A 14,590-nucleotide genomic window follows, 5' to 3' on the forward strand; every position below is an offset into this window, starting at 1 on the left:
ATGTATCATAAACCCTACATTTCTGTTGTTGACTGAAATGTTGTAGGCACTGGTGATGATGCACCTCTTACTGTTTACTCTTGTACTTTAAAATGTACATTTCATTTCTCCCAGTTGCAGCTAATAATTCTTGATTGTTGTATGTTTGAGATGGTATTGGTCAGTGTGTTCTTTAATAGGGGAAAGAGATGTGACACTTTGTTGTCATGCTGTAAATCACTACCAAAAGAAAAACAGATTATAATATTGATGCTTATTTTGTCAGTGTACTAACACTTGCATGCGAATATACTTGCCATATGCATGAGGGAAAAATATTTTAGTTTAAAATCAACCGGGATAATATATATTCCTCATCATTGTTTTTTAATGCTGTGTTTAACCCCAAACTATCTGTGTGGAAGTTAAGCATTTTAATGTTTACTTTTTGTTTTCTATTTACAGGTGACGTTTAGAAAAACAGACAGTAATGGAGTATATGAGCACTGACAGTGACAATAAAGAGGAGATTGACTTGCTGCTAGCACACTTAAATATGTCTGAAGTGATAGACATTATGGAAAACCTTTATCCAAATGGAGACCTGGCTGTTTATGATGACAGTCTAATCACCATGTGCCAAGAAACAAATGAAAATGAGGAATGTGCAGAATCCTTATTGTTCTGTAAAAGAGAAGTTTCTTTGCTGTCAAATGTCAGATATGGGACTGTGGAAGACTTGCTTGCTTTTTCAAATCAGGTGTCAAACACTGCAAAGCAATTTAAAGGACACAGGCGGCAAGAATCTGGAATCCTGTTACATACGGTATGGGTTTTTAGACTTTTTTATTAAAAGGAAATAAGAAAATTCAGAATTTCATTACTTGAAAGTGAAACAAGTCTATATATTTTGCAGCCAGCAGTGAAATAACATTAAACGATAACAGCTTTAAAGCAGAATTATTAGGAGAAAAGCAATTGGTAGGATTATTCCATTCAGAAGTTTGACAAAAGGATCATTCTGCCTCCAAAAAGTCAAAATCGCAGAGGCAGTTGTTCTGATGCTCACAGTTCCTATTTACCAGCTGTGAAAACTGATACCATGGGATGTTTAGCAATGCCATATATTTCAGTATTTGAGTATTCTCTGCTACCCACAGCACAGCTGTCTCTTGTTGAGAGGCACAATGTAGCCACAATGTTGTTTGCATTCTACAAAATCTTGTCTCTTTCCACTTTGCTTCATACCTGCTGATATTGATTTGTAGAAACTGCCACTTACACAAGAGGAAATGATACTTTAGAATTTTAAACATCCTGCATAGATACATGTATGAGAGAGGTAGTTAGCCTTGTTAGTCTGAAGTCAGGAAGATCTGCCAGATATATTTAGGGGAGAATGTTTGATCATTTAGGGTGCTGACAGATATGCAGACCCATGGCCTAACTCTTGGTGACTTACATAAAGCACCGTGAGTCAGAGCACCCCCCCCTTCCCTTGCTTGCGACCCAACAGATGTTCACCTGTTGAGTTGGGGGTAGGGGGACAACTAAGCCTGCCTGCAGCTGTGGGTTGGGGTTTGCCTGACCTGAGCTGGAGGTGGGGGTGTGGCAGGGTCTTCAGTCTGCCTGCCTTGATCCTCCAGTTCAGGCCAAGCAAACCCCAGCCTCCCTTCCTGCAGGCAGCCCCAGGGGTGGGGCTAGGCTACATCAGCCCAGCCCTGATTGCGTGACAGATTAACACTAGGGAACATAAATTTCATCCCTATTAGATGAGGGTTATTTTGTCATGTGATTGGCCACTTTAAAAGCACGCTGGAGCTGTGCATGTGAGTGCTTTCAGGGAGTCAGTTGCTTGACAAATGTGACTTCTGTCTGTGCCCTTAGTGTCATTGCTATGCATTGTATCTCATGTCTTGTCCTTGGCACTGAACCTTCTGATTTCAGAGAATATATGCATTTTGAGCCCATCCCTTATACAGACCAGTGTGAACTTCCATCTGTTAGTGATGGCTCTTGGGGCAATCCCACGATGATGTAATGTGAGACTTAAAAGGAAAGCCCATTGAGAGTCAGTGGAAGTACTAAACCAAGAGCTAGTGAAACTCCAAATGCTTAACCTGTTGTCATGGGCTACGAAGATTTTATTCTCATGAGTCAGAGCTCTGCTCCTCTAATTTGCTGGTACTGTTGCCTTCCATCTCTCATGCAACCATCAAATTAAAGAAAGCCAAAAATAAATAATAATAGCTTTGAGTTCAAAACATGAATGGAAAATAAGTAATTCTAAGCTCTTAAATATGTAGATCATTGTTTACTTAACCCTGGCTAATTATTTTCCTCTCTGAATTTAGGCTAGAGAGGAGGAGAAAATTTTAATCTAAATACTTGCCTGGCTCTGATCAATATAATATAATATTTTTTTCCCTGTTTACTGGGTATTAGTAACGGATACAATACTGAAATAGCCTTGGCTGTTAATACTGAGTTTTGTAAATGTTGTGATACTTTTTGTGACACCTCAAAATAGGGTCTTGCTAATTTTGAATGGTGGTTCTGCTTAGCATAAATATTGTGCTGCATAGTTGTGACTGCCTTGTGTGCAGAAAAGTATATGCATTAACCAGCTCTGTGTGGGTGTAGACAGTCAATTGGGCAAGTGAGTGGAATCAGGATAGTGCCAATCAGAATTTCTGAATGGATCCACCAGTCTCTCTGCTGGATAAAAAAGTAAAGGAGGTTTAAGGAAGGTCCAGGCATGGTTCCAATTTCGGGTCTAGTGTGGTAGAAGCAGAATAGTTCCATTCGGTTGTTGGTGGGATAGTTTATCCTTATAGTGAGCGCTAGAAAATAACTTGACTGCCAAGGCCTTATGTCAGGATAGATTTGCTCCTTAATGAGAAGGCTTGAAGGAATTTTTACCAATTACAAGCTGGTAAAATCCAAACTCTCTTCTTAGTTTCTTTTACTAAAACCTCTTTTTTTTTTTACCTTGTTTTTTTGGTCTAATTTTGACCTTCTTGATTAGCATCAAAGTACTTTCATTGTCTCTAAGAACCCATTAATTGCATATAACAAAACTGAAATTATTGGTAGACACAGTTGTATATTTGAGGCCCCTGAATTTGTTTGTGACAGTAGTATCCAAGTGGGATCTGGGAGCTTTGGAAGAGGGGGGCATCTTACTGATACCTTGTAATACAGGGAGAGAATGGGATACTAGAGAAAACTCATGACTACATTTTGGCAGAGGCCATAGTAGTCTTTCTTGAAGATCTACCTGCCTTTCATATTTCTGGGAAACACGAAATGTTTTACTGAGAAAAACACCTTGTAGCCTTTATCTTCTGTTCTAGAGATGCATGGAATTAACAGAGATGATGGACATGAAATTCCTGTTCTCCCTGTATCAACTGTTAATTCATTGTTCACAGTGCTTCAGTGTGACAGAAAATACAACAATTTGCCCTTTGTTTGCTTGTGACCTACAAAAAACCCCAAAGTTTTATCTTTCTGACGAACTTGAAACAAGGTTAATCCTTTGTTTAGGCAATCTCACTGTTATATGTGAATGCTGTTCATGAATGTCAGTTTTATCAGTCAAAATAATCTTTTCCTGATTGCAAAAATACCATATTTTCTGTTCATTCAAGCATAGCTGAATCGGATTTGCGTTTATACACATGACCTTTTAAGAATAATATTCTGCTTTCTGCAACATGCTGTTGCACGTAGGGTGCCGCTGAAGAACTGAGTAACAATAATGTGCTGTATGTGACTATATCAGAGGGGTGAAACTAATCTATAGCACTGACCTGTTTTGATATTTATATGAAATTATATCATTCTGTACCAGTAGGCATGATATTGGTTTCTGAAGTATTATTTATTTAAAGCAATATTTTCAGTTAACATTTATAATGAATATGCTTTTTAATTGTAAGATTGACAGTCCATATATTATCAATAATATCTACAGCTTTATCAAATGAAGCAAACTTAATTTCATGGCTTAATTTGAGCAATATGAGGACACACAGCAAAGGTCAGCCGTCTCTCTCTCTCTTTCTTTGGATAAACTGTGTGAAGACTTTTTTTTTTTTCTTCATTGATAAGGCTTTATTCCCTAGCATTACACGTGATGTGAGGAAATGCTGAAAGTCTTGCTCACCTTGTATAGAATGGCCTGAGTAACAGCTATGTGGCCTAACAGGTTAGCAGATTCCAATAAAGAATGTTGAAGTTAATTTACACAGTGCTTGTTAGTCTCAGTAATCATGTTGTTGTTACCAGATAATTAATTGCAACTTACACTTTGAAAAGATTAATCATCGGAGAGAAATGCTAAATATATCTCCACAAATGAGTACGCCTCACGTGCAGGTTCCAAATGCAGACTAGCATACATCCTGGGGAATCTGTCTGTAAAGGTGTTAGTCAGGAAATTCTGAATTCAGTAGACTTAAGTGATGATGCTTTCACTGTGTGAATTGAATTGGCTAAAACTTGAACTGCTCTCCTGTAACACATTCTTTTTCTCCACCTTAGATCACTCCAAAGAATGGGCGTTATCAAATCGAATCAGATGTGCTCTTGTTTCCATGGAAGCTGACCTATAGGAATATTGGTTCTGATTTTGTTCCTCGTGGAGCTTTTGGGAAAGTGTACTTGGCACAAGACAGAGAGACGAAAAAGCGAATGGCATGCAAGCTGGTAGGCTTGTTCAGAGTTTTTTCTTCCAAGTAAACATTGTAAAATATGGCATACATAATATATCATGAGACCATACCTACATTTAATTGCAGTGGTAATTGAGGCATTATTGTTGCTTAGGAAAAAAGTATTCTACAATTACACCTGCCACTGATACTTCTCTATAAGAATGCTTAATGTATGATTTATTTCAAGTGTTTTGTTTTGGCTTTTTTGTACTGGACTGTATTAGCAAGAAGTTGCATTTTTGGGGGGGATTTGAAGAAGTACATTTTCTTGAGAGGAATATCCTGGAGTGATTAGCTGTGAGAGAGAAACCTTCAGCATTCTGAATGTGTACAGCAGTTTGTGTAATTGCCATGCTGTACAAGCCTATTGCCTGATTAGTATTCTTCAGAGGCCTTTTGAGCTTGGCTGTTGTCAGCATAGTAAACCACTGAGTTCCTTGAAGTCAGGGGCAGACTCATGTTGAAGGCAGGTCAGGAGAAAGCTTATGCATAAAGATCGTGCATCACCTTGAGTCTCTCTTCAATGGGAAAAACTTATACATGAAGATCTCACTACAATGCCAGTCTGAAGTGTCTTTGACTTTACTGTTATTTGAAGCACATGCATGTGTTCTTCCGTTAGATTCATAGATTGTAGAGTCAGAAGGGACCACAGTGGATCATTGTGTCCAACCCCCTGCCCCTGGCAGGAAAGAGGACTGAGGTCAGATGACCCCAGCCAGGTGACTATCAAGCCTCCTCATGAAGACCGCTAAGTTAGGTGACAGTACTACCTCTCTTGGAAGCCCATTCCAGATATTGGCCACCCTTACTGAAAAAAATGTCTTCCCAACGCCTAACCTATATCTACTCTTCGCTAGTTTGCAGCCATTATTCCTAGTTCCTCCCTGAGGCGCTCTGGGAAACAGCGCATCACCAATTCCCAGTTGTCCTTCCTTGATAAACTTATAGGAGGCTACATTGTCTCCCCTCAGATGTCTCTTGTGAAGGCTGAAGAGATCCAGATATCTCGACCTCCCCTTGTAGGGTCTTTCACAGAGGCCACTAATCATGTGAGTGGCCCTCCTCTGAACCCTCTCCAGATTCTCCGTGTTGCTCTTGAAGTGCGGCGCCCAAAACTGGACACAGTACTCCAACTGCGGCCTGATCAATACCGCATAGAGGGGGAGTAACACCTCCCTTGATCTGTTGGTCATGCATCTGCTAATACATGACAAGCTGCAGTTGGCTTTGTTGATGGCCTCATTACACTGCTGGCTCATGTTCATCTTGGAGTCAGCTATGACTCCAAGATCTCTCTCAGCCTCTGAGCTGCTGAGGATGTCATCCCCCAACCTGTAGGTGTGCTGGGGATTCCTCCTTCCTAGGTGGAGTACCTTACATTTATCTTTGTTGAATTGCATCCTATTTCATTCCGCCCATTTATCAAACCTGTCCAGGTCGGACTGTATCTGCTTCCTGCCCTCACTTAGGGTCTAATTGAGATGAAATGTGCAATATCTCTGTTTGCTTTGCGTGCATTGGAAGGAGAGACGCAGTTTTTCAGAGTCCAAGGTTTTGTTTCAATCTCTTCTCTAGGATAAAACAGTTCTTAGTATTGGCTTTCAAAATACTACTCTGACTTTATCGATGAACTCTTAAGGCTGACTTAAAGCTCAGTTGGAGCCATGTTCCATGCACAGCTATTAGTAAATAATACCGATAAAGACATGGGTGCCATGCTTAACAGACATTGCTGCCCACAGCGTGGCAGAGGTGGGAAGAAGGCTGGCTTGTCCTTTTCCTCTTACGCTGGGACAGCTAGCATTCAGTAATTATGTTTCTGAATTAAAACTGCAGCTATGCACTGCTTTTGGGAAAGCACTGCTCAGTATAATAAAAAAATTCACTTGTGGCCATGAATTGAGCAAATGTAAAAGAATGGCCATTAGCCTTTTTTTCCCTCTAGCCCCAGATTGCAACTGTGTATTATTTTGGTCCTTTTCAGTCAGCACCACCTCCAGAATAAACCAAATTGCTGAGGAATCATTTTTAAAATGACTTTATTTGCCATTGCATATATGGTGGCTTTCTTGCATCTATCAGGATTTAACAGAGGTTAGTGAAGAGACTAAACACGATTTGTCCATGGTTACCCTTGTAGCTAAACTAAGGACTTTGCACCTGTTCAGACTCATGCTGTCAGCAATAGGCAATTCTCGCTGCATAAATAAAACTTCAGATGGCTGAAGGGAAAATGGGGATTCTTATCTCTTTCACCAGAAAGTTTATCTAGAATGTTGCATAATCATGAGATTTTGATGGGAATAGTTCTTGCTAAATTGCTAGATTTTGATGGGAATAGTTCTTGCTAATTTTCTGGAATCGGGTATGCTTCTAAAAGCTGTGTCCTTTTTATTTTTAAACAGGATGCACTGAAAGTAGAGAAGGGGAATAAGTCAAGGCAACAATATTTTAACATGTTTAATAGGTTTTTTTCCTTTTGTTTTCAGTTAACATAGAGAGAAACTATTTACTAAGTAGTTAGCTATTTTGTGTAGTTCTACTCAAGTTTTGTTTCAATGCTCCAGGTCCCACTGGAACAGTTCAAACCGTCAGATGTTGAAATCCAGGCCCGGTTCCGTCATGAGAACATTGCTGAGCTGTATGGTGCTATCCTGTGGGATGAGACTGTCCATCTCTTTATGGAGGCAGGAGAAGGAGGATCTGTCATGGAAAAGCTGGAGGGCTGTGGGCGCATGAGAGAATTTGAGATCATTTGGGTGACAAAGCATATCCTGAAGGGACTTGACTTTCTTCACTCCAAAGGAATCATACATCATGATATAAAACGTATGTGTGCTCCATTCGTCAAAGGACCTTCTTGTCCTCGTTACACTGGGAATACGCCAATGTTTTAATGTCTCTTCTTCATAACATAATTTTGAGGTGGGCTGAGCACTTCCACATCCCATTTCTTGTTGGGGGGTTGGGGGAGAGATGTGGAGGGAGTGCTTGAATTAGTGCTGCATTTCAATTATTATGTTGCCTTGAAACATGATTGTTTCAGCCTCTCGACCCTTTAAGATAATCCAAGGCCTAATTAAAATCAAAAAGGACCTTGAGCTCAAGTTTGAAAAAGTTTAGTAAACTTTGTTATTTTCCAGCAGCTTTTAACTTCCTTGCTTTTCCTGGGTTAGGTCAGTGCATAAAGTAGATCAAACAATTTTGATGATGGTTGTCACAGGCCTTGAGACTATGCGGTGGTGAGACATTGCACTGTCTTGTGGTGATAGGGTATGTCAATGGAGGAAGGATGGGGATAAAAAAAAACCTATGCCTGAAAGGAGCTGTGTATCCCATAGCCAAACAGAAAGAGGGTTTGGGCCTGCTGTGTAAGTTTGTATCATTGATGTTCTCTGTTTATCTGGTTAAAGAATTTCTTCCTGATGTTGAACCTGCTTTTGGCTCTGACACAGGAAGAGTGAATGCTGTGGGGAGGGGGGAGAGACTGTCTTGTCTGACTGTTGTAATCTCTTGATATTTCATGCTTTTTAGAAGAGCAAGCACATGTCAGAAGGGGCTTGACATAACATCAGGGGAGCTTGTGATTCAGGATTCTCCTTTCCATTTTAGGAGGCAGGGAGGTAGCGCCAGGCTCTCTTCTTTTGCCCTGGCAGGGTAGTGGTCTATGGGCTTGATGTATATAATCTCAAAATACATTAACTATATTGAAATACGCATATGTATTTTTTTCTTTCAACGGAAAGTGAGTAGAACAGTGTTTCTTTCTCTGCCAGGTAGTGTTGGTGGGGAAGGCTGAAACCTCATTTGTATTGTACTCAGTCCTTCTTACAGTTTCTCAGCCAGCAAATTCCAACTTCCGGCTCCAGAGAGAACATTCCAATAGAGCACAGCTTCCCCCGAGCCAAAAGGAGGAGGAGGGACTCTGCCTTGGTTTTTAGCTACATCTCTTTGAGCTATTCAGAAGATAGGAGGCTGTGACATTACAAAACTATTCTTTAGGTGGTCCAATCCAAACCTGTTAAGTCTTCCTTCCTTCCTCACTTGAATGAGTTTAGGATCTGCCTGTTGGTGCTTATCTCTGTGTCCTGGTGAGGCGTTATTGGAAATTCTGTGACTGAGTTAAGATTTCAAACATCAGTTGTTCTCTGGAATATGAAGTTAGAGGTACTTACCCAAGGAAGTTGTTACTTGCGTTTGTAGCAGTGTCACATTCTGCACAAACCCATAGCTACATAAATGCATTTTTATACTTAACCAGTCTGTTAAACCAGAGAGCAAACTGATAACCAGAAAACCACCTGAATCAGCATGGTTAGAAATGACCTGTCCATTCTTTATTAGCTGGTAGGAGGACTGGTGTAGGTGTTAGGGCTTGATTTTATTGGTAAGGGAAAAGTCCCCTTTTTAACTGTACATATTTCTCCACAGTTGAAAACAAAATTCAAGAACTTAGCTCATATTTTCTCCATGTGCACTCAAACAAAAAGCAGCCTTCAGGTTGAGATTAAACATGTAAAGCTTCATTCCCAAAAGACAAAGTTGTGAGCAACTAAAAATGTTATCTTACAACAAGCTGATGTTCATTATTTTGCAAGAATATCTGTAAAATAAGGGTGTGATCCTACAGAATATTTGATGTTTGAATTTTGGGTTCAATTACTGTAACATGTCACCAGCACTCTGATTTAAAAGGTAGACAAGGGTGTGAGCATGTGTACATGTGCCCAAGGAGCTCTTTTTTTAGAATGTACCTGTGGTATAGTATTAATTATTTTGTGTCCTACTGATGATATGGATGAGAGAGAACTAGGCATAACTCCTTAAAGAAGTTGAATAGCAAAGTAGAAAATGATCTGGATATAGGTTCCTTTGGAGAAGATGGTAAAAAAAAAATGTAATACCTTGCTCAAAAGCTTACCCCAGTAGCTTGCAACTTTTTTTCATTCGTGGACCTCTAAAAAATTAAAAATTGAAGTGCAGACCTATTTGAATTGTAAATGTGCGTATTCACAATACTTTCGATTAATCAAAGTCACCTTGTGTGGACCCCTTAAACAGTCTGCAGACCCCTCTGCGGGCCGCAGTTTGAAAACCGCTAATTTATACTGTAGAGAATGCAGTAAAATCTTAGGTGTATGATGAATGAACCACAAGGGCAGAAATTAGGTGAGACCTGTACATTTTGTGAAAGAAGTGCAGGGCCCAGTTTAAACTTACGGTAGGGATTTGCAAAGTAGTTTTAGGGATTGGACTAAAACTCTCCCCATGTGCCGCCCCCCCCCCCCCCCCAAAAAAAAAAAAAAAAAATCATAGAAATTCAATGGGAATACCAGGCCCAAATTCCTTAGGCTGCTTTGAAAATCCCAGGCTCTCTTGCTCATATGTCTTTTTATCCTACTGTATGCAAGAGGAGAGGATTTCTATTTTTTAAGGTAATATCTCTTATTGGTTCAGCTGCATAGCTGGGAGAAATCTTAAGCACAAGTTGGCCTTCCCTCATGGCTCAGACTTGTTCATGGTTGAAATTCCTGGGATCCAGAAGAGGTGTTTCTCCCACCCTTCCTGGATAGCAGGACCTTAGGGGATTTCAGGACTGAGCTTACTGAATTCTTGCATGAAGCCTTAGGCCCTTGGAGCAACCCGCCTAAACTTTCAGCCTCTTGCTTTGCAGTTTCACTGTGGAAGTGGACAATCTGACCTGTAAGATCCAGTTTAAAATTGCAAGCTAAATATCTGATAGTGTTCTTAATCTGTGACATGAAGTTAGAGGTTGAATATGCCTTTAGACTTAGAAGCTGCAGTTCCCAAATTGCAGCTCACAACACTTGTGAGTGATATTTGCAAACTCCACAGAAGTTCTGTTAGAGCAGCTGGGCTCAGCCTGGAAAAAGGGTCACAAGCTAACCAGAAGTAGCACTGCTGTGCAAAAAATTGGGAAATGCTGAGCTAGAACTTCTGTTGTTCTCTGTCTTTGCACTTAAGTTTTGTGTGAGATGCTTGGATTGCAAAATAAATGGCACAAGTTTACAAGAACCCAATGTGCGTTTGTTTTTTTGCTTTTAGCCAGCAACATCGTTTTCATGTCAACTAAGGCTGTTTTGGTGGATTTTGGTCTAAGCGTTCAAATGAATGGAGACATTTACTACCCCAAAGACCTCCGAGGAACAGAGGTAATGATCATGTGTGCAAGGAAAGCCCTGTCATTGCTCCACTTATGTTGTAATGCAGCCAGATGTTCAAGAAGGGTTGTTTGGTGAAACCATGAGGGTTTGGGGGCGCTTTTTAAAAATGTTATTTTAACATTTAGTTGTGTGACAGTGAGAGTTTGTTACAAATTGAACTTTCAGTGACTGGAGAACTAGGTATTATGTTACAAACATAATTTGTCTTCAGGTCAATCGTTTTTTCTAATCACTGTTAAATTCAGAACCAAGTGTGAAAATTTTGGTTCCACTAATGCCGCCACTTACAGGACTCCTGTTGGTTTCCAGCTGGGCAAATCTCTACCCCTGATGCTTAGCAGACTGTTAAGAATACATTTAGAAGACAAGTATGCAGGGATGAAGGATGGTTGTGTGAGTAGGGCTTGAGGCCGGGACTCAGAAGGTCAGAGTTCAGTTCTGTGCTCTGCCATAGCCTTCCTGTGCGACTGTATTCACACCACTTAGTTCTAAACCTGAAGCACAGAAAGTTATGAATAATTTAGCTCTTTAGTCATCAGGATTGCACCTTGTAAGGAGAGCTGCAGTTTGTGGTGATTAGATACTAAAATAATAAGGGCCATGTAACTTAGATTTTGGGCCACGATTCCATGTAACAAGCACTGGTGTATCCACTTGGCACATATTTAGGTTTTCCAGGGTCAGGGCCTGAATTAACAACCATGAAGCTGCACTTGGCTGAATTATCTGAAGAAAATGTGGGCTGGCTTTGCATTGCCAGTGAAGCTGTTACAGGAAATATTTTGCTGTTTTGATAGTCTTTCCAAGCACAGAATGAATACGTGTTTAACAGAGATGTATTCATAACCCTTTAAGGGGAGTGAACCACTTCTTGAAAGCAAGGCTAGACTAATACATTTCAAAAAACCAACTGATGTTCCATGAAACGTTTTTGGGAGGATGCTTGAACATATATATATTTTTTGGTTTTCCGGCCATAAGAGTTCAGAACTAAAACTAATTACTGAACCTGTGCTAAAAATAACCATCCCTTTGGCATTCGACTTAGGAAATGCCTTTCCAATGTGACAATAACAAATACGAAGCAATGTGATGGGAAAGGCATGAAGTTCTGAAGGGAATTTCCAAGGGAGGAAGAAATGTGTTTTTTTGCATTAAAAAAAAAACAAAAAACTTCGCTTGGCATAAAAAAAAAACAACTTACGTTATGGCACAGTTTGCCTTACTTTGATCAGGCCAGGTTTATGTAAGTCAGGGTCAGGTTGATGAGAGAAAATTGCACTACTTTTATAACATTAAGTGATTGTACAAAGTGAAACCAGGTGGGTGCCTGCAATCCTGTACCTTTGCAAGCTATGCAAGAATTCATCAATCCCTAAATTCATAGGCACATATCTTTCTTCCCCATTTGAAAGTCCTCAGCATCTGCATCCACAGAAGCCTTCTGAGACAGGGAGGGAATCGCGAGATAGGACTGCAGAGGCAACAGACAGAGCGTTGGGTAAACATTTGTAGGAATACAATTCTGGATTTTCACTCCTATTAGGAAAAATTCAAGCTGCATTGCCATTCTCTTGCCTTGTCACCTCAGTAATGTCTTCATGGCTCACAAGCTTGGGTGTGCCAGGAATAGATGGTTTACTCAGGTGTGCATCCATGCCCTCTGAAAGCCATTGAGATGAATGAGCACTGCTGTTTCCTCTGCTTAGTGATGTGTTTATACTCCACCTGAGGGTGTCCTGCATTTTGCATCAAACTGCAGCCTCAAGAGGTGACACTTTTCTAGAAAAGTTTTGCCTTTGGTTATGCAAAACAGTGCTCCTCTATAATGGCTACAGTGAGTTAGAACTTGGATTTACCATTCTGGATCCTGCCACTGGTCTGTTGAGTTTGGAGTCTGGAATGTGACAAGGTCTAATGCCAGCTGCTGTGAAGGAGGGTACAGGCTGTTGCAGAGGTGTGTCATTTAGGCTTTCTTGTTCAGTTCTTTGCTGTGTGAGCACAGGCTGTACATGGCCCATACTGAATCATGGCTCTGTGACAGAGGATAGTGTTTTGCCATGCTGTACAAATTAAGCAAGAATATCTGAAGGACACCCAAGTAGCATGAGTGTGTGTGGTGTGAGTTCTGCATTTCACAGAAAATTTAAATCTAAAGTAGACCCAGAAATTGAGGAAAGTGCTTAATAGGGACAGCATAACTTCTGTTTGTAGTTTCATAGTCATGGATTGTTCTTTCCAACATGCTTGATAAAGTGTTTTCCCCAAGTATAAGCCTTACTGAAGAAACAGTTGTCCACTGAAATGTATCAGATGCTGAGAGCCTGCACACTCAGCCACCCACTATGCATGTTAGGCTGAATTCTGTATTGCGTTATGCTTTGTACAACTATGTTGAAATGATTTTGAGGTCACACAGAGTGCAAGTCAGGGCCTATTTTGTTGCCCTACTTACTCCAAAGCTGCTTTTTCCTACTCTTAGAAATAAAAGTAGAACTAAAAACACTTATTCAGTCACTTTCTTTCCTTATTGCACTTAAATGTTGTTTTTAAATGCATAGAAATGAGAGGTATGCTAATTTATTTTCTAAACTGGAAAGGCCCCTTTTGTTTGATCACCTTGTCCCTTTTAAAGCGGGGTAGATATAGCAATATACCCCCAACAAAAGTAGTATACAGAGGCAAGTGGCTATTGCAGCCAGATTTCTCTTGGCACTTTTGTGGGTATGCAACTTTATTTGGAGCCTTGATTGCAAAAGTGATTCAAATTATTTACTGTAAAATATCTTCAGTGTTTTGTAATAACTGCATGAGTCCCATAGAAATACCTAATCCTATGATGACTTGTGGTAAAACTATGTGGTGACGATTCTTTATGTAACGTGCCACTTCTGTGTTTGACAGTTGAGTTACTCTTGTTGCCAGATGATTTAACTAGGAAAAAGCATTTGAATTTGTTTGTTTAGAGGCAGCTGGATGAAGGAAAAATATAATCCCAAAACAAACATGCTGGCCTGCTAATTTAGCATGTGGTCTGTGCATTGTTCTGTTCAAATTTAGCTCTCTGTGTCGATGGGCTGGGCAGTTGTGTGCATGCAGTGCCATCATACTTCAACATGAGGGTGTGCCTCGGGCATCCTGTCCAGCTGATTATAGAACAGCTGCCGGTGACATTCTTGCTAGGCTGATCTCCCCGGGAAGGGTGATGATTAGCGCTGGTAGGGAATGTTCTGATGAGCTGTTTTTCATTGGAGAATTTGGGCTCCTGTCAAAAGATCTTGGGTTTGTGTGTCTTGTTTTGTTTTGACAAATGGGTGTACTCATTTCGACAAGAATGGAATTTCTGCTCACAAAACATGGAGGGAGAGACCCTTCACATCAGAATAACATATAGCCCAGTGGTCAGGGAAGACCCAATATGTGGGAGATCCAGCATCAAGCCCTTTAGTCCAGTGACAGCCAACCTTTTTAGCAGATTGCGCTGCAAATTAAACCCCCTGTTTTCCCAAAGTGCCACTCCAATCCTTTCCCTGATCCTGCTTTCTCTCCTTGCCTGACCTGTTGCTGTGCTTTCTGCTTCTTGCCCAATCTGTCCTCATGCTGCCTGTCCCCTCCCAGTTTTGCCACGTGTGACACACACACACACACACACACACACACACACACACACACACACACACACACACACACACACACACACAC

The 14,590-nt window shown here is 40.5% G+C and overlaps 1 protein-coding gene across 2 annotated transcripts in view; it reads left to right on the forward strand.

The window, feature by feature from the left end:
• The window catches only part of MAP3K8 (mitogen-activated protein kinase kinase kinase 8), a 26,137-nt gene that overhangs the window by 6,405 nt on the left and 5,142 nt on the right, over positions 1–14,590 (forward strand). For both annotated transcript variants that reach the window (XM_019531349.1, XM_019531356.1), the window contains exons 2-5: positions 445–805; positions 4,528–4,692; positions 7,271–7,532; positions 10,770–10,876. In XM_019531349.1, the coding sequence (XP_019386894.1) occupies positions 470–805; positions 4,528–4,692; positions 7,271–7,532; positions 10,770–10,876 (870 nt within the window). In that variant the 5' untranslated portion in view covers positions 445–469. The remainder of the gene's footprint in view (positions 1–444; positions 806–4,527; positions 4,693–7,270; positions 7,533–10,769; positions 10,877–14,590) is intronic.

Source organism: Crocodylus porosus, unplaced genomic scaffold, assembly GCF_001723895.1.
Source record: "Crocodylus porosus isolate Cpor-Errol unplaced genomic scaffold, CroPor_comp1, whole genome shotgun sequence".
Taxonomy (NCBI): domain Eukaryota; kingdom Metazoa; phylum Chordata; order Crocodylia; family Crocodylidae; genus Crocodylus; species Crocodylus porosus.